This window comes from Sesamum indicum, linkage group LG6 (genome assembly GCF_000512975.1).
Source record: "Sesamum indicum cultivar Zhongzhi No. 13 linkage group LG6, S_indicum_v1.0, whole genome shotgun sequence".
Lineage (NCBI taxonomy): Eukaryota > Viridiplantae > Streptophyta > Magnoliopsida > Lamiales > Pedaliaceae > Sesamum > Sesamum indicum.
Window position 1 is genome coordinate 18,450,495 of NC_026150.1, and position 23,433 is coordinate 18,473,927.

General features: G+C 36.5%; 6 protein-coding genes across 9 annotated transcripts in view; 2 read left to right on the forward strand and 4 right to left on the reverse strand.

Annotated features, from left to right (window-relative positions):
- Positions 1-2,128, reverse strand: part of LOC105164941 (putative pentatricopeptide repeat-containing protein At1g10330) — a 4,642-nt gene extending 2,514 nt beyond the window's left edge. The window contains exons 1-2 of one of the 2 annotated variants that reach the window (XM_020694790.1): positions 1,993-2,128; positions 2-1,300 (exon numbers count right to left, since the gene is read on the reverse strand). In XM_020694790.1, the coding sequence (XP_020550449.1) occupies positions 2-913 (912 nt within the window). In that variant the 5' untranslated portion in view covers positions 914-1,300; positions 1,993-2,128. The remainder of the gene's footprint in view (position 1; positions 1,301-1,992) is intronic. The other variant, XM_011083785.2, reaches the window with a different exon arrangement.
- Positions 2,600-5,256, forward strand: LOC105164945 (putative RNA methyltransferase At5g10620). Its single transcript, XM_011083791.2, has 7 exons — positions 2,600-2,914; positions 2,997-3,028; positions 3,147-3,289; positions 3,641-3,707; positions 4,019-4,096; positions 4,272-4,417; positions 4,504-5,256. Exons 1-7 carry the CDS (start codon positions 2,863-2,865, stop codon positions 4,541-4,543), a joined length of 558 nt encoding a protein of 185 aa, XP_011082093.1. The 5' UTR covers positions 2,600-2,862; the 3' UTR covers positions 4,544-5,256.
- LOC105164943 (gamma-glutamylcyclotransferase 2-1-like) lies at positions 5,104-7,422 on the reverse strand. Its single transcript, XM_011083789.2, has 8 exons — positions 7,205-7,422; positions 6,997-7,128; positions 6,637-6,713; positions 6,300-6,356; positions 6,085-6,141; positions 5,897-5,937; positions 5,631-5,782; positions 5,104-5,518 (listed from the first exon to the last, which is right to left on the reverse strand). The coding sequence occupies exons 2-8, from the start codon at positions 7,103-7,105 to the stop codon at positions 5,343-5,345; spliced, it is 669 nt and encodes a 222-aa protein (XP_011082091.1). The 5' UTR covers positions 7,106-7,128; positions 7,205-7,422; the 3' UTR covers positions 5,104-5,342.
- Positions 10,960-13,770, forward strand: LOC105165091 (probable LRR receptor-like serine/threonine-protein kinase At4g31250). Its single transcript, XM_020694228.1, has 3 exons — positions 10,960-11,623; positions 12,103-12,661; positions 12,956-13,770. The coding sequence occupies exons 1-3, from the start codon at positions 10,960-10,962 to the stop codon at positions 13,623-13,625; spliced, it is 1,893 nt and encodes a 630-aa protein (XP_020549887.1). The 3' UTR covers positions 13,626-13,770.
- On the reverse strand, positions 13,853-18,681 carry LOC105164947 (U-box domain-containing protein 34). Of its 3 annotated transcripts, XM_011083793.2 has the most exons (10): positions 17,980-18,681; positions 17,554-17,651; positions 17,272-17,393; positions 16,873-17,087; positions 16,714-16,789; positions 16,284-16,569; positions 15,889-15,990; positions 15,394-15,822; positions 14,374-15,129; positions 13,853-14,206 (listed from the first exon to the last, which is right to left on the reverse strand). In XM_011083793.2, the coding sequence occupies exons 1-10, from the start codon at positions 18,188-18,190 to the stop codon at positions 14,159-14,161; spliced, it is 2,343 nt and encodes a 780-aa protein (XP_011082095.1). In that variant the 5' UTR covers positions 18,191-18,681; the 3' UTR covers positions 13,853-14,158. The 3 variants fall into 3 exon arrangements, with proteins under 3 accessions (XP_011082095.1, XP_011082098.1, XP_020550182.1); XM_011083796.2 differs by lacking the exons at positions 17,554-17,651; positions 17,980-18,681 and having other exon boundaries at positions 13,854-14,206; positions 16,873-17,103; XM_020694523.1 differs by lacking the exons at positions 17,554-17,651; positions 17,980-18,681 and having other exon boundaries at positions 13,854-14,206; positions 16,873-17,145.
- On the reverse strand, positions 17,356-20,332 carry LOC105164946 (glycosyltransferase family protein 64 C3). The gene is made up of 3 exons (XM_020694524.1): positions 19,260-20,332; positions 17,554-17,651; positions 17,356-17,393 (listed from the first exon to the last, which is right to left on the reverse strand). Exons 1-2 carry the CDS (start codon positions 20,228-20,230, stop codon positions 17,645-17,647), a joined length of 978 nt encoding a protein of 325 aa, XP_020550183.1. The 5' UTR covers positions 20,231-20,332; the 3' UTR covers positions 17,356-17,393; positions 17,554-17,644.

A 23,433-nucleotide genomic window follows, 5' to 3' on the forward strand; every position in this document is an offset into this window, starting at 1 on the left:
CCAATGAACATATCATAGCATTCCAAGTGCATACCTTTTTCACAGCCATGGTATTGAACACATTAAAGGCATAACTTAAGTAGCCCATTTTCCCATAGAATGCTATCAATGCTGTTCCAGTGAAAGTACTTAACTCCTTCTGACTCCTAACCATGCATCCATGAATTTGCTTCCCACTGTACAGTGCAAACTTATCATCCAAATTCGCACATGAAGAAAGGATGCTGACAAAGGTAGCTTCATTTGGCCTTAAAAAGCCACAGATGACATCCTCATCCACCATCATTTCGGTGAATAAACTAATTGCCTCCTTAAAACAACCATTTCTACCATAACCATTGATAACACTTGTCCATGAATAAACATCTCTCTTGGGCATTGCTACAAACATTGAAATGGCTGAACCCATGTCACCAGATTTTGCAAAACCATCAAGCATTGCATTATAAGAAACAATACATGGTTGAGGAATCTCATCAAACATCTTATGCGCACTCCTTATATCACCAATATGTGAGTACAGAGAAAGAAATGATGTTCGGACAAACGGGTCATTTAGTAGACCTCTTTTAACACACTGCGCGTTCAGGGAGTAACCTATAGGTGAAGTGTTATAGGATTGTGAGAGAGAAACAGTAGCTTTAAGAACAGAAGGGAAAGTGTGGCTATTGGGAGGGGCCTGATGATAAAGCATGTGGATGAAGAGGAGGAGGCTAGTGCGGGGACTAGCAAGATTGAGATAGTTTCTGATGAGTGTGTTGTACAGTAGGGTATTAATCCACTGATTTTTGATGAGGAGGTGACCATGGGTGATCAACAAAGAATGAATTTGTTTAACTTGGTTTGACCACTTATTGAGACGTTGAAGAAGTTGGAGCAGAAGTTCAGATGAATGAAGTTGCACTCTAGACATTCCAATCAATATATATCTGGTCTATGGTCTTTCATTTTTCAGGTTACTTATGAGTTTGGAATGGTGGAATTACAAAGGATATAAAATTGAAAAAGTTAAGCCTACTAGACCTCTTCAAAGAAACAGTAACAAAATCTTTAAAGGTCGCCTGTATTCGTCAGATACATATTTCCGTCTAATAGTATGATTAAATCACCATTCCTTATAGTTTTTGCCCTTTCATGTTTAGAGCAACTGGTTATCACAACGAGTGCAGTATCAGTTACTGTTTAACTTATTTACTCTTTCTTTTCTTTTCATCATTGAATCTTGAAGATGCATGGAAGCATTGCATCTCTCTTCTCAGCACAGCACTTTATCCATATCTTTCATAGGACACTCTTCAATCTGTCAACGCATAAACAACTCATTATCTGATTATACATAACAATATACACAGGTGCACATAATCACAATTTATCCAATAACTTTTCTAATAGAACCACTTGGTTCCACTAGCTCTTGCAAGATTTTAATGCTCATAATCAATTAATTGTGCCTTGCATCCACTTTTCATGGAAATCTCTGATCTTTCAGAAATTGTCCCTTCCCTCAGAGCTCTAGTGTCGGTTGCATTTATTCTCGTTAACTTTCACATAATCTTCATACGGACAACATGCACTTTCTCTAACCAACATCCCCACTGAGTACAGAAAGTAAGCATACAAGTCCCTCCACTTAATTTGGCACCAAAATCACCCCTTTAGTAATAAAAAACCCCAATTTGTTGGGATAGTAAACATTGAATTGTGAACTATAACAAGACTTCTCCACCAAATAAATCAACATTCGAAGGAACGTTCTGCTTTGCATGTTATTATTTCTGATTGCTATGGTTTCTGCATTCTCGTAACTTCGATTTACAAAACAAAAATCACAAATCACGCAAGGATGTCTAATCTTATGAAGCATTTGAAAGAATAAAAAAACAGAAAAATCCACCCCATAGAGCAATGTCTTTTAAAAATTCAACTTCCTTAAACCAGGAAAAAACAGACAAGAATGAAATTTGAGAGGGACAGGAGTAAAGAGATGTGTACCTGGTTCGCGATGAGATGAAACCAAGAACAAGTGATTCAACAAACACCACACTCGGAGAAAGACTCTAATATGAACACAATTCCTGGCGTTTCGCGAAGCTTCTACGTCTCTCTCACCAGGGGATTTCTATATGCAAAACTAATAACGTTCACATATGATATGAAAGAAAGCGCGACATGGGACATAAGCGTGACGACTTTAGCCAAAACGAAGAAAAACGCGACTTCTCTTTTAAGTAGTTCCAGGATTATTCTTCCAATTTTTCTATAAATATCTTAAAATATAATATTTTTATTTTAATTATTTTTCATTTGAGCATTGATTGGTACTGTTATTTCTCATTCTTGCAAAAATAAAATCAAGTTTTCAATTTTTCAGACTTTTAATATAAAAGTAATTTATAATTTTAAGAGTATTTTATTATTGAATCTTCTTTCAGGCGTATTCTGAACTAATTAAATAGAATTAAACGATTTTAAATTTTAAAAGTTACGATAGAGATTTTATAAATAAATTTGAGTTCCATCGAACACGTGGGTTTCCGTCTCGATTCATGTTATTGTTATTTAATGACTATTAAGGGAGGTAACTGCAATTCCAGAAACTATAGGGTAAAATATATGATTATGACTAAACTCATGGGAGGAAAAAGTAATTTACCCTAATTTTTCTTGGGTACAAGATTGCTCAATGCTTGCTCGTGGATATGTATGTTCAACTTTATGCAAGCAATTCGGCAGCTCAATTTCAGATAGGCGGAAAGTTTTGCAAGGCCGTGCAGATTGCATGTTTTCATCGGTTGTATCTGCGATTTGTCAGACTTAGATAATTCATAAGCTTCGCCGAGTCCTTGCGATTGCTTATGGGCTATGGGAGTTACCCTCTTCACCAGTTGCAAAAGCCACTACACTCCTTCACAAGGTTAATCTCTTCGATCAGTTTCCACCATTTTTTTTCCTTCTTTTCTGTCCTCCATTTACCGTTTTCGATCTTCGTTCTTCAGGTAAACAATGCAAGTACGCGGGCCAATCAGTGGTAAATTCTTGCATTTTTTTCTCTCCTTGTTTGAGAACTCTGGGGTATTCTGCGGTTGCTGTAGTGTCTACCGGTATTGTTCTCGTAGTATATTTGTTTGAAGAGATTATCATTGCAGAGAGCGTTGCCAATTCGAATCCTAACGGTGGGAAAGAAGAGGTCGCCGGGGGTTCAGCTCATACTTGACGAGTACATTGAGAAGCTCAAGCATTATTGCCCCGTTGAAGATGTTCGATTAAAGTCCAACCCTAAAAATGCTCGGTGCGATGAACTGCTTGTTTAATATTTTGTCTGTAAAAGTCTATGTAGGAAGATGCATGATGACCTGTATTTGTGCTGCTATGCTGATGGATGAAGAATACAGGGAATTGGATGGATTATTGGATTAAGAATTATGTCTGCGTTTTAGTAATCTTACATATCACAATCTTAAGTACATACGGGTTTAGGACATAATCTGATCTTTAGCCTGGCTAGTTGAACATATGCTGATGAATTACAATATCATTCAGATAACTACTAAATCATTTTCAAATGTTATGGCTTAATGTGCCGCTCTACAGAGGAGTGCAAAGTTTTGTTGCTTATGCTCGTATTTGTTTACTGTCACAGTGATGTGATGGCTCAGATTGAACATGAAGATATAGCTGTAATGGGCCTTATCAAATCCAATGAATGGGTAGACCTTACTGTTTGCCTACTCTTATCATGTTTAATGTTTTGTTTTTCTGAGATTGTAATAAAAAGTTGCCGGAAAGTGGAGAAATGCTGTGAGCGTCATATGATAATTTGTGATAGCAATGTATGAGGTCTATGTTAAATTGTCTTGTTTTGTGATATCAAATTGAGTAAAACAAGATGAGAGAGTAAAGTGAGCCTGAGAGTCTCAACACACTTTATGCGTAGGATTCTATTCCTCTGATGAAACAGTAATTGTAATCTTTGTTTTCATAGTTCAAATCACCTTTGTTTCTCATTTCACGAATGCAGGTTGTGATGTTGGATGAGCGTGGAATCAACATGGGGTCTGAGCAAATGGCTTCTCTAATTGGGGATGCTGGAAATACAGTATGAGTGACCATCTCTGTTGACATGTTTTTCTGTATAATTAGATTACTGTAACACCACCCACATGAAGGAGAATGGCACACCATGATATAAACAGTAGAAAAGGCGAGATGGAGATTTAGGTCTTCTTATACCGGGTAACATGTTCTTCTGATAACTTTCTTGTTTCTAATAGGGTGCTTCAAGCATACTGTTCTGCATTGGCGGACCTTATGGTCATGGAAGACAATTGAGAGAGCGAGCCGATGTATCAGTCAAGTTGTCATCTTTGGTCTTAAATCATGAAGTTGCATTAGTCGTACTCGTAGAGCAACTTTACAGGTAGAAAATACATCATTCAAGTTGCTCCATTTTTCTTCACTAAACAAATTGGTATGTTTTTCAACTATTTATGACATTGTTTACAGGGCTTGGACTATCCTCAAAGGCCAGAAGTATCATCATTAGATGTTACACCATCATTAGTCAATGGAGAAAGGCCACGTGACGATAGTATTCATGGGTGTATGTTGAATATGCAGCCATTCCCCAAAGCAGTTAAGATTATTGTCGTTTGCTGAAGGGAGAGCAATCCTGCCACAGTTTTTGGAAGCTTGAGGACCACTTATATAAGATTATTGTAAATGGTTGTGATGGCATTCCAATTCATTTATATTCTTTTAATGTTGGGAAAAAGTAAATAACTTCCTAGTTTCATTGGGATGCATATCCGTAAATTATCTACAGTGTAAAGGGTAACAGGATGTTGATCTCAACAACGTCAATGATTATAACTCAACTCCTACACAAACATTGACCTGAGTTTTTCAAACACTGAACAACTTATCATTTCCTGTCGACAGGTCTTAGTTGGTCCATCATTGGCGGTTGATTCAATTGCATTTGCATTGTTGTTGGTACTGGGAAACATAATTAGGCATCAACCACCCATTCAAGAATGCTTATAACATTCTTATTAAGCCAAAAAAATTAGCGAACGGGTTCTTTTTTGCATATGAGATGACTGCTGAAAGAGAAAATGCTTCAAATTTCATTCATGGCCAATGGTAACTCAATATAAAGGGAGGGCAACATTCTGTGAGTGGCCAAATTATGTCATCCTACCCTAACCTAACACTACACCATTTCCATAAACTATGTCAACTAAAGCACAGAAGTGAGAAAATTTAAAAACAAAGAATTCCTAATATCCGCAAGTTACTCTGTTAAGGAGAAAGCTTGATCATGTTGTGTCAATTAGCAGCCCCTACGAATCCAGGGCGATTGCTCCAGGCAAAGGGCTCAGTTTGAGGGGTGACAAACTGGACCTGAGAGAGGCATTGGTTGGACTAGACAAATTCATTTCCGCCGGCACACCACCAATTATTCCAAGTACCTTCCTCACCTCATTCGCCAACTCAATCACATAGTCATCTTCATGACCTGTTCAGATATACATAGTAATTTGTTCAGAAATCTGTAACTTGCATGGTTTTGATCTCTATGGTATTCGGAATTCGGCAAGAAAAGAATAGTGGAATGCAGGAATATTTACCAATATCAAACAAAGCCTTTTCCAACAAGAAAAGGTATTCCCTGTTGTTGCCACAAGGACCAAAGGCCGTTGCAATTTGCCTAGCCATGTCCTCCAAAGGGGCAGGCCCCAAGTAATACTTATTCAATATCTTGTCAGGGGTGGATGTAAACCTGCAATTTTAAATACCAATAGTCTCAGCAATTTTGCACAACTCACATCAGCCACAACTTTGAGACCACCCAAAGAAACAACAAAAAAGAAGAAAAAACAAGATAACCACTCACACTATCACACCAGTTAGAAAGGGCTGATCAGAGTCGCCCTCCTGCATTCAAGGCAGACCAGACATTTTATCAGCTTAACGTAAAAACTACAAAATCTATCAATAAAACAAGCTCAAGAAATGGAGAATGCCAAAGGGACCAATAAAGAAAGATAAAATCATAAATAAGACACAGAAAGCATAACTTACTTTGAAAAAGTCTACCAAAGTTTTTTGGTCATATTCGCATTCTCTTCTCTCCAGATACTAACATAACAAAATTAGAAAACGAAATCAGCAATGCTTCATGTTCTTTCTAATTTAGTAGGTAACTGCACAGGCTGGAACCACGTATTTTAATAGAATAAGTCAACGTCGAACAAATTGAGTATACACTTCAACTCAATCCATTATTAAATAAGTACCTCCATTGCTGCTTTTTCTTTTTCTGGCCCTCCACGCACGCAATAAGCAGCGCCCCACTGAGAACAGAATTACAAATCAAGATTACTTCCCAATAGAGACAAAGTCCAATAAACAGAAAAAGACAACGAGCACTTCATGGGAGAATAAAGTTTTGCCTTGTCGCATCTCCCAACATTAGGCATTTGAGGTAAAGAGTTTCATATCCAGATTCATCAAGTTCTTCAAAATTTTAGACAGCAGCCAAACTTTTCATTGTCGAAGAATAAAGGCTACTGTACAAGGAAATCAACATTTTGCACTGAAGTTTAAAAGAAAAACATCAAATTTTCAACTTACACAGACGGCTCCTTCATATTCTTCCAAGGTGCAGGTTCTCGCTGGGCGCTCAGGCGTACCTCTGTGATCAATGCATGCTGAAACAAACCAACGTAGACATAAATAAACTTATAAATCAAGAAGTAATTACGCTCATCTTCACAGAAGAAACACAACGTGTACAGAGTATTAACAGTACGATGTCATTGCATTCAGAAGGACAGAATTAATTCTAGCAAATACAAAAGCAAAAGGGGTAATTACTGAAACCCTCAGGGGTTTTCCGTTTTCACGAAACTCGCATTAAAGCAAAATCAATAAACAGAGATTCAATCAGATATTGCATGAATGAATCTGAGAAATTATTAGAAAAAAGTGTACCTAAATCGAAAACACGCCTGTAGTCCTTAATAAACCCAATCACTTTCTCATCGACTTCAAATCCGGGGTTCCACACCAATGACCCGTAGCCAAAAACCCAGAACACCATTTTTTCTTCTCAACAAAACAATTCTGCCCACAAATCAAGCATGGAAATGAATCCACTTGCACTATCCAAAAAACCACAAAAAATGCGAATGAAACTTACAGATGGCAAAAATTCTCAGATCAAAGGCTACCGACAGCCTTCGGAAAAGCTCAAGAACAATAAATGGGGTGTTGGACAACACGGACTCAAAGAGCAGAGAGAGATGCGGTGGGATTGAATCTCTCTCTAGGCTTTTTTCCTGAATCTCTCTCTCTCTCTCTCTGCGTGTCTGCACAAATTATGCGGTGGTTTGTGAGAGGAGAGCAATGGGAATTTGAAGAAATACATGATGTAATTTATAGGAGGAAGGGAAGAACCGCTTGGAAATTGGGTATGTCAGTTACGACTTCCAATATCATATATGTATGTGGATGACATGTTTGGTTGATGATGCATGAGGACATATACATGCACATCATCCAATTTTCCATCATAATCAACATCAATACACAACTCACACGAGTGACACCCTTTATATATGTGCTTCAATTTATTTTATATAATATAGAGAAATTAAAATATTTGTATTTTTAATATTTTTACTAAAATAATCTTTTAATTGATTATGTAAATAACATGATTAAAGAAGTTTGAATAATAAAATTAAAGAGAGAAAAAAAAAATTCATACATTACAGAAAAAGATGAAGAGACAAAAATTTAAAAACAAATAAAACTTGTATATAACCGTAAAATTTAAATTTAATAACTAATTAAATCATAATAAATTCACCGTCATGGGTTCTAATCATACTAGATATATGGGTATTTTGTCTTACTTTATACAAATTATTATAATTTATTTATGTTAGTCATATTTATATATTGATCGAATTAGGGTATTATTTAATGTATCAAAATGAATTATTAAAAATTATTTATCATTATTAATAAAAAAAATATATTACAAGTAATCTGAGTAATTAATATTTTGCTAGATACAATATTTTGCCTTTCGTATTCATTCACTGTTGTTTGCAGACTTAGTCGATAAATAAATTGATTTTTGCTTCAAAAAATTCAAATAAATAAATAAATTCTATTCTAATTATTTAAGCTTTAAAATGTGATAAACATTTAAAATGATATTAAAATCAAGAAAACATAACTTTTCGTATTTGAATTTCACACCGACTCAATAGGGAAAAAAATTATATACAAGATTTGACAAACAAGAATAATACTAATACGTGAGAGGGCATATCAATTGAAAATATTATATTAAACTATATATTTTTAATAATTTTAATTTTTTTTAAAAAATGTGGTCGTTCAACATCGTATGTTAAATTAATTTAAAAAATTAAAAAGACCAATATATATATATATATATATATATATATAATATGTAGTTTATGGATGGATGTATCCATGCATGGCCAACCAACACATCCCACAAGAGCTTGAAACACACGAATGTCAAGGTTCATTGAACCCGGACGTGTCTAAAAGCGTGTTTGATAACCTAGTAGGGATGTTGTTTACGGGGGACCGGCGATTAAAGCGTGTGGGGTGAACCTAAATGAAACAGTAAACAACTTACACACCGATGTAGGTATCTTTCACAAATTCCCTTATCATCCATTGAATCTAGACACTTTTTTTCCAGATTATTATTAATTAGGGTGGACTAATTAGCTCCATACCCATTTAAATTCTCAATATTTGATATTTTCAACCAATTTTTCACTTTTATTTTAGGAATAATTACACTCTGCTCTTATCGAATTTGGTACAAAATTACACTCAAATCCCTATAAATTCAAAAATTATATCTAGTACATTTTTTTATCTAACAAATCAATTAACCTGATAGAAAAATATACAAAAAATTTATTGATATTAAAAAATAACAAAAAATTTACATCGACATAATAACTTCGTTCTTGTAGACGAAATATGATCCGATGAAAATGCCCTTGAATATATTTATTTCTTCTTTGGTGCAATTCATAGTCAAATTCAATGTATAACAAAATTAAATATTTTAGTTGTTATGTCAATCAAAATTTTTCTATTTAAAAAATATGAAATTTTCACAATAATATTGTCTAGACCCACATAATTTGTTGTGAATTGAAATAATTTTGACCATTAATTTATAGTAATAGGTCTAGAATTAGTAATATACAGAGGTACCTGCCTAAATTTTGAATTGGGCGTCTAGGGCCAAGTTGGGTTGTCCATTGGGCTCAATTATTTGCTCACAATAAATCCCTACTCAACTTCGAGGGTATATGAATAATTAGTGTAGTGACCGGTCTTGTTGGTAAGATTTAAGTTCATAATTACAAAATTATGTGTTTGAGTCGAGTCGAGTTTCGTGAATGTGAATATATATTTATTTTATATAATAGTTTATTGTTTTTTTAATTTATTATTTAATTAAAAATTTTGATGCATCTGATCAATCTTTGAATCAGTCATATATTTGACCAACTTTTGAATATGACTGTATCGAATTAGATTGTTTTGTGCGCGTGTAACTTTTATTTTTTATAAGCACACACCCAATACATTTATGTACCTACCCAAATTTGATCGAGGACCTATATAGAAAATCTTGAATCCAACTCGCTGGTCTATCCCACAAGGAACATTGTTCTTTGTGTTTATTATAGCAATAATCCACTTTCGTCGAATTGGATGTTTGTATCGAAATTGTAATTAATTCAAAATTTAATTAAATATAAAGGACAATGACACCATCCTCTATTAAATTTTACGTACATTCTCTGTAATTTGAGAAAAATTATATTTACTATCTCCGACGCCTATTTTCGTCTAATAAATATATTCCTCCGTTAGTCACAACATATTAAATTTGCTGATATTAATAAATAATTTAATGAAAATCCATTTAATTGACTTATTCCAAGTCATTTTTTTTTTTTATCAAACTATTTTTATACATCTTCAGCTGTTAATACATATAAGAAGGTATATCTTCACCCTTATAAGGGTAGTTTGATTAAAAAAAAATATTTGGTTTACAATAAATCAGTTGTAAATAGGTATATCTTCACCCTTATAAGGGTAGTTTGATTAAAAAAAAATATTTGATTTACAATAAATCAATTATAAATAAATTAGAGGTAGATACGAACTTTCGTTCATTTTATTTTACTTGCATCAATAAATCTAATGAATTCTGACTGACGGAAGAAACTATTTATCAGACGAAAATAAATATTAGGGGTACTAAATATAATTTTTAAATTATATAGGGGTACATATAATTAAATCAAACATCAAAGGAGGGCAATGTAATTATTTTTAAATATAATTAATTCAGAAACTAATTAAATATATTGATAATTTCAAATCTGACAAAGAAAATAATGAATACGAAAAATTATAATAAGAATAGAAATTGCTATAGTTCAAGAACAAGCATATGAGTGACAATCAACAACACTATCCACATATAAAAAATTTCAAATTCCAACATATTATTGCCAAGTTAAACCCCCCCCCCCCCCCCCCCCCAAACAAAAAAAAAGAAAAGAAAAGAAAAAAAGAAGAATTTCAATGATCTTCCACCAAAAATTAAAAATAAAAACATATCATTTAAAAATTAAAAAAAAAGGGAAGCCGGCCAAGAACAGCTAATCCAGAATTGTTCAATCCCACCACTCCATATCTTGCTTGATGATCTTCAACCACATCATGCCCTCCTCTCCCCTTTAGCATTTCATCATCTATCTCCTCCAAAAATCCTTCTCCTGTTTCTACATCACCTCCACTCTTCCAAAACACTCATGCAACACACCAAACCTCAAACTTCACAAAAATAAGCATCATACAGTGATGATCATGGCTACTAGCACTCAATACTCTTGGCTTCTCATCCTCTGTCTCTTGTCAGCATGCCTCGTATCAGCATCATCAGACGACACGGCCTATGCCAACTCCCTTCTCAAGTTCAAACAATCTCTGATTAATGCAACCATGCTAGATGATTGGAAAGAGCCAGTTGTTGACAAGTTGTGCTCATGGAACAAGCCTAACTGGACCGGCTGCTTGTGCTGGAACAGTTCATTTATAGGCCTAAGGCTAGAGGGGATGGGCCTAGGGGGCAAGATAGACGTCGAGTCTCTTTTAGACTTGCCATTGTTCAGCTTAAGTGTGATGAATAACAACTTTTCAGGGCCATTTCCAAGTGATATGAACAAGCTTGGGAAGCTGAGAAGTTTGTATTTGGCGAACAACGGCTTCAGTGGTGAAATTCCTGATGGTGCATTTTCAGGGATGAAGGCCATCAAGAAAGTGGCACTAGGCAACAATAAGTTTACAGGGAAAATTCCTGTTTCGTTGCTGGAATTGCCGAGGTTGGTGGATTTGCAGCTGCAGGATAATCAGTTTGGAGGGAGGATACCGGATTTTTGGCAGAAAAGTTTGAGAGTGAATTTCTCTTACAATAAGCTTGAGGGTGCCGTACCTGCTGCACTTAGCCACCTGAATGCAAGCTCATTCTTAGGTAAAGTGTTACAGTTATCTATATATTTTCCTGTTTTCCTTTCTTGGTCTTAAGTTTTCAGTTTTCAGTTTTAAGAAATTTGATTGAACTCGGAATCTTGATCAAGAAGTTCTTGAGTGATTTCATAAGTCCTATGAAATATTTGGGTTCTGATTTCCAAAAATTGCTTCAAAGTAAGTTCTCGGGAGAGATATGCAACTCGTAGGCACGTCCTTCCAATTTAATGCAAAGTCAAACAGTTGCTGAACAACAATATATAAATACCCTTCACCTCATGTATATTATTTAACTTGTACAAGTAATATATTTTTAGTGCTTTTCCCTTGATCTTCGGATATCACTTGTTTTAAAATATACCAATATCTGTACAGAATATTTTAGACAACTTACATTACTATGTTAGGTTAACATTTTGAAAAGTACTTGATTTCTTGCCCTTACACATGTAAAAGTTTATTCTTCTTTACTTTTTTTATCAGGAAATATTAACCTATGTGGTAAGCCTTTAGAGCCATGCAAACCGAGGAAATCCATCCCGAAAATAGCCTTCATTGTAGCCGTCGTCGTGGGAGTTGTATTAGCAGCCTTTATGATACTCCACCTCCTCTGCCGTAGGCGAGCAAAACCACTACAATACGAAAAATCAGTCGACAGTTTCCGCATGGAAGGTCCGGCTTACAAGAAGAGCAAAAAGGACAAGGAGACTGAACATGGAAGAAAGCTGTACTTTGTGAGGAATGAGTGGGAGAGATTTGAGTTGGAAGAGCTTCTTGGAGCATCTGCTGAGGTTTTGGGGAGTGGGAGCTTTGGCTCTTCTTACAAGGCAGTGGTCTTCAGTGGACAAGCCTATGTTGTGAGGAGATTCAGGCAAATGAACAATGTTGGTAAAAAAGATTTCTATGAGTACATGAGGAGGCTGGGGAGGTTGTCTCACCCCAATTTGCTGCCTCTTGTGGCTTTCTATTACAGGAAGGAAGAAAAGCTTTTGATCACTCAATATGTTGAAAATGGCAGCTTGGCAAATAAGCTCCATGGTAAGTTAAATCTTTTCATATATTCTTCTATTCCCTTTAAAAAGATAATTATATAAAGCCCTTTCGACATTTGGGATATTACAGAAGAGCGCCTCAGTTTTGAAAAATAATGCTGATACCGTGTAACGGTCCATGTTTTACATCTGCTGCATGGGGTGTCAGTGTAAATTTGCAACATTAAGGAGCTTTCTTTAATTTACCTAAGCTCCATTTTCAAGTTGCCAGAAGAGAATGTAAGAATGTTTGTCTTTCCTCATTTTGGTGATCTCAACACATTTGAATTGTCCTGTGCAGCTAGAAGATGTCCGAACGAACCTGTTCTTGACTGGCCTACCCGCTTAAGAATAATCAAAGGTGTTGCAAGAGGATTAGCCTATCTATACAAGGAACTGCCCACAGTAACTCTCCCTCATGGCCACCTGAAGTCATCAAACATTCTCTTAGACAGCAAATATGAACCTCTCCTATCTGATTATGGATTAGTACCAGTCATGAACAAGGATCATGCTCAGCAATTCATGGTAGCCTACAAGTCGCCCGAGTCCACTCAAAAGGACCGTGTAACGAGGAAGACAGACGTCTGGAGCCTCGGGATTCTCATACTTGAGTTACTGACAGGCCGGTTCCCAGCTAACTACCTCAAACAAGGCAAAGGCCCCAGTGCAGATTTGGCTACATGGGTTAACTCTGTTGTGAAGGAAGAGTGGACCGGTGAGGTGTTTGATAAGGACATGAATTCAGCAAGGCATGCTGAAGGGCAGATGTTTAGGCTTCTGAAAATCGGGATGTGCTGCTGCGAGTGGAATGTGGACATGAGGTGGGATTTGAGGGAGGCAGTCGAGAGAATTGTGGAGTTGAAAGAAAGGGACGACGATGATGATTATTACTCTTGTGCAAGTGAAGGAGACGTGTATTCTTCCAGAGCAATGATGGATGATGACCTCTCGTTTTCTAGCTTGAGAAGCTAGAAGCTCGTGGCAACCATTTTACAGTTGTTTACATGGTTTCTGCGGTAGTAGTAGAAAGGTAGATATGCAGTTGGTGTTTTGCTTATCCATCATTTTGATTATACTATTCGTTTGTTTATTGTTCTGAACAATGACACAGACTGTATCCATGACCCAGTGAAGCAAAATCATTTGTTTTGTGAAATACAGGAAATAGTTTTTACAGTACCAAAAAATTATTCAACTGTACCATGATCTTTTCCAGGACAACATATAAATAATAGAACTGGGAGGTGAAATAGGAGAAACGAAAATTCATAAATCCTCTTCATACTGTTTAGAGTCTTCAGACTGTCTATAGTGGCTTAAGAAATCAGTAACCATCAGAAAACATGCACAATTTTGCCTAGTGAACCTTAAATGTTTAGATCAAAGTACTTGGCTAGGTAAACAGAGCAGCATTCAGCTTACTATTAACAGTCAAAAATTGTCGCTTCCGTCTTTGTGTACAGCTAATACTATGTTTTCAGTCAACCGGTACTTGCTACCTTCTATCAGCCCCCAATGCTTGATTGTGTAGATGGCGGATAACTCATATCGTCCTGCAAAAGTTTGTAATAATTTATGTATTTCATGCATGAATTTGCCGAGATGGTTTACAAGTTTTTCAGAATAGTATGCCCACTTCTCGTAAATGTGAATTATTCCCTTTATTTATGTTAAGTTTTAAGAACAATGTAAAGATCACAGATCATAGGCATTGACTTACTTTAGACATGGAAACTTGACTATAGCAGGGTGAGAGAGGTGTGCAGCTTTGTGAAGAATTATATAAAGATTCTTCCGCTTGCTCTCTCAGTTTGTTCAAATATGGAAGCACGACTTTACCAAGATCGGGCCTGTCTTTCCTTCTGAGTTCAGAACACTTGAGTGCTAATTTGGCAAACTCTAAGGCTTCTTCAAGAGGCCAATCAGGAACAGATGGATCCAACATCTCACGAAAAGCCCCTCGTTCAATAGCTCTCTCAACGTGATGAGTCAGACCCATTGGTGGCTTGCCCGTTAGAATCTGTAAGAATATGATCCCTAGGGAGTATATATCAGATTTTACACCCAGCATACCAGTTTGCTGATATTCTGGATCAATGTAGCAGAAAGTTCCAGCTGTGGATGTCATCCGATATTGAGTAACATTGTCAGCCACGGATGGAGGGACGAGCCTAGCCAAGCCAACATCACTAATCTTACTGACATAGTTGCGGTCGAGCAGAATATTAGCGGGCTTCAAATCACGATGTACCAGTGGCTCTGGTTTTGTCTGGTGGAGGAAAAGTAGGCCGGTTCCGATTTCAGCTGCAATCCGAAACCTATGTTGCCAGGATAACGGTGGAGTCTTACCACGCTGGACTAGACAGTCCTCTAAGCTTCCATTCGACATATACTCATAAACTAAGCAACCATACTCAGGACAGGCACCTAGAAGCAGGACCATGTTTGGGTGCCGTATGCAACTTAAAATTTCTACCTGTCATGATATGATGAAATATTTTTTATAGGGTCAAATAACAGAATAGATGGGAATAGTTGCATGAAAATGGATCCTAGAAGTCTAGAATGCTAGGCCACGCCAGCAAAGCACCATCGTCAAAATAAGATGTGAGAAAATTTTACCCGCCACTTGATATCTAAACTTCACTACTGCACCGTATTTATCACTTGTTTTTTCTGGCTAACTTATGAAAAACCATGTTTGATCGCATGAAAAAGAGAGGTTATTCCTCTTACATACCTCTTGTTGAAACTGTGATCTACCATGAGTAGCATCAGGACGGAGGACCTTCACTGCGACTGGTGTATGGTCCAAATAACACTTGTATACCGGCCCATAACCCCCTTCTCCTATCTTTCTAGATTGTGCAAAATATTCGGTAGCAACTTCAATCTCCTCGATTGTGTACTTCCTGTACCTGCAATCTGGCTGAGACAGAGAGCTGAGCACCCGAGTCTTCTCTTCTGCCTCTTTTAGGGCCTTCATTTCCGCATTGATTCTCTTTTGCGCTTCCAGTTCTGCTATTCTTTGAGCTGCTTCAGCATGCTCAAGGGCTGCTCTAGACTTGGCCTTTTCTTTTTCCGCAAGAGCCAGTGCTGCTTCTTCTGCTAGTCGAGCCTCTTCTAGTCTCTTTTGTTCTTCCATTTTCCAACGCTGGAGCTCCTTTGCCTACAGTACCATAATATTAGAATAGGGATAGGAAAGTTAGTACAGAGCAAAAGAAAGTTCTCATGCCTTCTCTCGAGCTGAGAGTGCTTCCTTGCATGCTGTACTGTACATATCCATTGTTTGCTTGAGTTCCTGCTTCAACCTTCTCATTTCTGCTTCTACTTCGTCCTGTATTTCAGAGAATCAACTTTGATATATGAACCAATTATTTCACTGTGAGGATTGTCTATGGTGCATGTGCATAGCAGCAACGTGACATTTAAACTTCTGGTAGTTTTCTTTATTATTTGTGTTTTGGATAAACTTAAGACAGCAAAAACATTGTTTACATCATAATCCATGCTAATATCGTACATGCTTGTACAAGGGTTCGCAATTTACAACTTACTATGGCATTCATATAAGTGAAAAAAGTAAAAGCTGAATGTAAAGCTCATACTTAGAAAGACAGCAACCCTTACCATTGTTTGTCCACTGAATGCTTTATCAGGCTCGGGTGAAGCAGCAAGGTCTAGTGGTAATATGTCCAGGGATCTACGTCCAGTGGTCCAAGAGTCATATCCTTGAGAATCCACATCGGAGAATCCAGAAAGCCGAGGAGGGGTGAGACTTCCTTCAAAGCTCTCACTATATGTCGGATATACATCAACACTCCTCCTCCCGGAACTGACAAATGATATGTCAGTCTCCGGTGTAGAGAGTTCATATGCTTTTCCATTAGGAGCCCTCCGGTGAGTGAACGGAGACCTGTTTGCAGTGTAAAAGATAGAGGATTTAAGTGTCAATCTAATGGTAAACATCAACGTTAGAATTATCTTCTATCTGTGACCCCAAATACACTTGGATCTTAGTGAATATCACTGATGCTATCAGAAACCTAATATGACATACTTGATGAAATTTGAGTCATTTTGCCTTGCACGCGGAGATGGCTCAGATCCGGGCCTTGAGTGGCCTGTAACGGAACCTGCAAAGAAAGCATCCGAGAGCTCATGATTGGAGGAGCAGAAGAAAAACAACTTAGAATCGTACTTCAGAATAATGACTAACTTCTAGAATTGGCACTGGAGCCCATTGATTGGTCCATTCCATTATATTTGCTATTGGCTTGAAGCATTATCTGGTTGCGAAGCGGGCTGAGGATGGATGGGGCTGGGCGGCAGGCTGCCTTTGTGGATGAGATCTTTCCTTTATGGATGACATATACAGTACAAAAATCTGGCACACCTTTTAGTACAGTTCCAGCAATGTCTTTCATTTTAAATCTGCTCGTTTAAAGGGCTGCTCGATTTAGACTTTGCAGTTAACTTGGACCAATAATTTCTGAACTAGCTAATATTTCATGTTACAATTTGAAGAAAAACTTAGCTGGAAAATATCAATCTGGAAGTATAGAAAGAGAATTAATTAGTTGAATATTATTGCAAACTTCAATAGAGGAACGTGTACCTGAAGATGCTGCCTTTAGCTGTAGCCCCGACAACCAACATATCAATCGCAGATTGCTTAACGAACTCAATAAGAGATCTCGCTACATCCGTGTCATCCAGCACCACATCATAACATTGTATCTGACAAATGGAAAACAAGCAAATTAGCACGTTATAAGAATAAGCACTACCAGAGAACTGCTTTTCCATGTTGCCGCTTTTTCATATTCATTCCACACTGAGAACAGAATTTTCTCATGTACAGTATAAATTTGAATGTGATGGAATCTTGAATACCCACGTCTTTGCGTGTGCAATAGACACGGAAAGGAAGGAACAGCTCCTTTAATTGTGCATCATCTCCAATTTCGTCGGTGATATCAGAGTTATTGCTAGGCCCTGTGCGAAAGAAAGGAACAGAATCCACATGTTCAGCGCTATGGCAATTACAGGAATTGTTAGCTTGAGCAAATGAAGAGAAGAAAGGTGGAGAAAGACCACTGCAAATGCTTCATTCGACAAACCAAAACCAGTTTGAAATAGCAAGAACATTGGTGTCGGCATAATTCGGAAAGGAAAAATTGTATAGCAAATAATGAGAAATACAGAACAGAAACTCGGAATGAAATCATTTATTTCAACGTAAGCAATCCAAACCTCCATGCAAACACACATAACACATACCAAAGCATGCATAAAAACACATAAAACAGGGCTACATGATTACAGGAGCCAGGCAAAGACGGCGATGTGGTTAATCCTGTCATAGAATGTCTGAGTTTGACATGAACTAGAATGACAGTCTGGCCTTTGCCAAGAAGATTTTCGACGGCCCACTTGAGAGCTACTTGGCTGCCCTTATCCTTGTCTATTGCCACGGCGACCAACCTAGTCATTGGAGGCATCCTCTCCCCAGAATTCGGCTGTGGAGGCCACATTTCTTCTCAAATTGCTGACCTTTATTTCTCTTCTTAAATCAAAAACTGAATAATAACCGAATTGATATACTCTCTGTCTTGCATGAAATATGTGATCTGTTCGGAACTTGTTCCTTTCTTGATAATCTAGAAGTTCCAAAATCAAATGTTCTCGACACAAGAACTTCCAGATGTTTCACAAACAATATTTGGATTCCTTCTTGATTCAGACATGAAAGAAAATTTTCCAACAATTCAGAAACCTCTCTGCCTCTCACTCACACAGACACACACTCAAAAATCTCTCTCTCTCTCCTCCCTTGTTTTTTTCCACTCAGATGTGTAAGGGGAGGTCCATCTTTGGCGGGTGTTATTTGACTTCCCCCAACTTTTGTTGGGAGTGTTTTTCCTTGGTTATTGTTGCCTACAGTTGTGGCAAGACACATATCCTTAATAGTAAGGTTGTAAAACAGAAAGCCAAGGATTTATCTAAAAAATAGAATTAGAACTGAAGAAGCCAATATATGCAATTTTTCTTCTCTTTCCTTCGGACAGAACAACTTGAAAATGTTCAATTCTTTTAATATAGGAAAAATAGCCACAGCCCACCAATTTATATTCAGCTCCGCTCCACTACCACTGTCATGACTAATAATCTTTTGCTCTTGAACTTTTCCGTTTTGTTTGTACAATTAACTTATTACATTATGATTATGGGAAATGCAAAAACTTAGGATAAAGTTATTTGAGATTAAAATAAATAAACAAATAATTCCCGTAGGTTTTTTCTTCTGATTTAATAGAACTAGTCACAATAAAGATTGAAAAATGTATGTATTCTGCCAATACAGGCAGAACATAAACCAAGTTTTTCCTATAAAAAAACAACAAAATTATGCTTTTTTACTTTTTTTATATAAAATATTTACCAAAAACGTATTTGAAATCATTATTATTACAACAGCTGTATCTTGCAGGATAATAACCAAGCATAAAAATGAATTTTATTAAAAATAATTTACACTATAGTCACATTTGTGATCCAAACTACAGCAGGAAAAAGAAAAGGATGAAAGCTTGAATCTTTCACCTGAAATCCTGTTGATCACAGAGCACCAGCTTCCCATTCTTCTCACACAATCCCTGTTCCCCTACATCATCCACCATTTTCCCGTAACTATACTTCAATGGCATCCTCCCCAAAACCCTATGGAATTCCCTTATACACCCTCCTCTCCTCTTCCTGTGCTCCCTTCCTCTACTGCTCAGACCCACCTCCTTCACTCCCTCCGAGACGCCGTCGTTCCTTGCATCCCCATAGTCCCTTAAACCGCCGCCCTTCACCCCTACCATCACCGGCCCTTTCTGGGCTTCCTCCGCCACCACAAAATTCATCAAAATGTCTTCGCAATTATTCATATCCTCCACTATCCGTCTAGCCTCCCCGTATTCTTCATCGCACGAATATTTCTCAAGGTACTTGATGTTTAAGATCATGAATTTGGTCAGTATTATGGAGTATTTTTCCTTCTCCATGGCGTAGATCCAGGTCCTCGATGCGACATCGTACGCGTGCGACCTGGCGAAAAACCCGATTGCCCGATCCGGATCGGACTTCCAGACGGTGAAGGCGAAGGAGACGGAACTCGGGTCGGCTTCTATGTCGTCGTCGCAGATGAGTACGGCTTTAGTTTTGATGATTTCCCAGGGGTAGAATCTATAGTTGAGACTGGAGGAGGGCGTCCGGAGGACGGCAGCGGAGAGGTTCTGCGTGAGCTGCGAGAGCGTATGGGAAGAAGTTGAGGGGTTGCACCAGAGGAGGACGACGGCGGCGACAGATGGCGCGGCGGAGTAGGCGGCGGCAATCGAGTGGAGCAGCGGAATCCGGTGCTCCGAGTAGCCACTAATAACTACAGTCATTTGGTCGGAGCGGCGGGGTCTCGGGTCTGTGTTCCTGCATGGGGGCGGGTCGGGTGAGCGCGGGATTAATCGGGACGAAAAGACGAAAAGAGACAGATCAGTTGCTAAAATGACGGCTAGTAAGACGGCGCAGCTGCCCATTTTTGTTTCACTGTTTCATTACTCGCTTCTGCTGTCTTAAAAACGTCCAGAACCCGGTGGCAATTTCGTTATTAAGGAAACAAGGGCCATGGATGCGATTTAACGCTGAAAAATATATCAAAATTAATCGATATCTTATTGAAATCACTCGATAAAAATTCATTTAAATTCAATTTCTTAAAATTAATAAATAAAATTCAAACAAAAAATTTTGTGATATAAGTTTTCGAGCTCGACTTGAACTCGATTTTATTATAATAAATAATAAAATATATACTTAAAAATAGTAAAATACTTCATCTCAATTTATGTTTGTTCCAACTAAAATTTATTTGAATTGAGTAGATTAATACTCGAATCAAATTCAAATTTAATTTGTCACATTAGATAATAATTTAAATAAATTTGGACAATGATGTGTCCGATTTGACTTGAAACATTTACAATCCTGCTGTAATTATATATTAATTGATCAGATTAATTGGACCTCTAATCCACTCATTTTGGGTTTAATTTATGAATCTAGATGGCCCAACTTCAAACTGAAGCCCAAACATTTTAATCTTTAATGGGCCTAGTTGGGCCGACCCATTTAACTGCTTCATATTTTCCTTTTTACAAATAAAATAATAATATAACTTTTATTAGTTTTATTTTGAGAAATTTAAAATATATACGTCGATCAATGGCGTCGCTTGTTTTGGATGTACCTCGATTTGGAGTAATTAAGGATCTAAACCTAAAAGGATATCATTATTATTATTATTATTATATATAAAAAATTGATAAATATATTTGATGCGGGTAATTTTTAAAAGACCAAATTGCTCCTATTTCTTAAAGAAATTTACAGTAAAGTATAAGATCCGTGCATGAAGGCGGCCCGGCCCGATTCGCCTGACTCGAACCTACGGACTCGTCTGTTTTAACAGCCATTGGATCACCTGACACCAGGACACCCAGATGATGCCACGTGGCACCTTACCATGCAGTACCGTACGCTATAAATACCTGTATTTATGAATATTCATGGAAGTGCATTTATCACATTTTCTGATTTCACTACCTCTCCACTGATCGCTTTCGAACCCACTTTTCTAACTTAAGCATCGGAAGGCCTTAACTTGGGGTTATCCAACAAGCCTAACGTGCATTCTATTCTCACGATCCACTCGTTGGAAACTCGAAAAGGGATTCAGTGACCCAATCTCAGAATACCAGATTCAACGACCCGACACAAGTTGGGCGATCTGTAGTAATATTGATTTGATTAATAAATTAAATTGCAATAAATTGACATTTAGAAAGAAAAATACTCTTTACATTTATTAGAGATAAATATTCATATATTTGGTGGGATTTAAAATCATTAGTATTTGTTCCACTTTTGACTAACTTCACTGCTTAAAGTTAATATTTTTTCTTTATTGCAATTTCTGGTTGCAACGTATTTGTACCTCCACTTAATAGTGGAACTTTCCTTTTTGCTCAAAGTCGCTAATTGAAACGAGCCAATTAGTGGATTTCCACGTGCAAATCACGTTTCCATTAATCGTCTATCTATCTACAATATAAAGCGCTAGCCCAAAGATTTTGGCAGTCTCCATAAAAAAACGTTATGTTGTATATATATTCTAGGTCTTTTGTGTTTTAGCTCTACGTCGGCTGCTGTGATTAATTACTTAGTTAATTAAATTAAACAATAATTTTTTAATATTCACGATTTAATTCAAGTGGAAGGAACTGTATTTTTTTGTATGATACGTATCATGTCGAATCAACTTAAACATACACTCATGATAGACTCACGACACAGTAACTATGACGTAAACTGCGCTCTTCGCAACAACGCAAGACTCCTGTTGTGACTGCATGCAAAGAGAATTGCTATGCTGATCGTTCCTCTCAATTTTAAGCCCGTATTTAAAAAAAATTAATAATTCGACCCATGTGGATGTAACTTACATATTCATCAATGAATAAATTTCAATTCAAGTAATAGAATTAAAATCTGGCAATCAAATAATTAGGACCATAACTTCCACACTAAATCAAGACAAAAGGAAAGGGAAGGCCACGACAACATGAACTAATCAACTCACTTTTAGTACAACTAGTGCTCAAATAAAAATGTTAACATTGGGAAAAACACACACACAAAAGTGATAGTTAATGGATCTCCAATCAGACTCTATAACTGAAAAATTAAAGGGGTGTTAATCTTGAGCAAACCCCCTAATAATAATAAATAATTTAAATTAATAATTACCTTCAAACTAGATAGAAAAATAATATGAAAGATTCTAATTCGATTCGGGTTTGACCATACTGGAACTAATTATACGACAAGTGTAATACACTGATCGTGTGATACAGTTTAAGAAAAATTGAACAATCTCATGTCAAGTATGTCATACCTGGCATATAATTTGTTTGGTTCGACCAAATCCGATTTGATCAGTAAAATTTTCTGTAGACATATATATACACCTATATTTGTGTGATTCAAACTCACAATTTTTTTAGTATTACGAGACGTCAACCTTACCAATTAAGTGACGAGCAAAAGTCTCCATGAATACGTGTATATTTTTTTATTCTCTTTTTATTAGTAGTTTATTTTCAACACATAATGAAAATTGCCAATGACAATTTAATTGTACTTTTTAATAATATAATAAAATATAATGATGTGATAGATTGTCGAATAAAATTAAAAATACATTTGAAAGGTTAGCTTTAATAAATAATAAATAAGTTAAACACACGTGTATGTCACCATTTGCAAACCATAAATTAATGCAAGATTTAAAGAGGTTCAATACGTCACGTATTTTTTTTTTATAAGAATAATTCAAATAAATTAACTAACTACGTACTTTTCTTGATCAATATGTCTCGTTTTATATTTTGATTTGTATATTTGTAAATAAGTGTAATTAACCTTACAAATTATATATACTTAGGTAATGTTTTTATATATTTATTTTTTTAATAAGTAATAAGATGTAAATTAAATTGATGTAGAAAGAGGGGAGACAAGGACGTGTTTTTTTTTATTTTTTATTTTATTTTTTAAAAAAAGAGAGTTTTGAGTTGGGTAATGAGTCATGAGAAATTGCATGGTATTCTGTGTTGGCCACTTCTTAATTTGGTTTCTACATTTTTCCAAAAATTTCTCTTCTAATTGTTGACTCGGAATT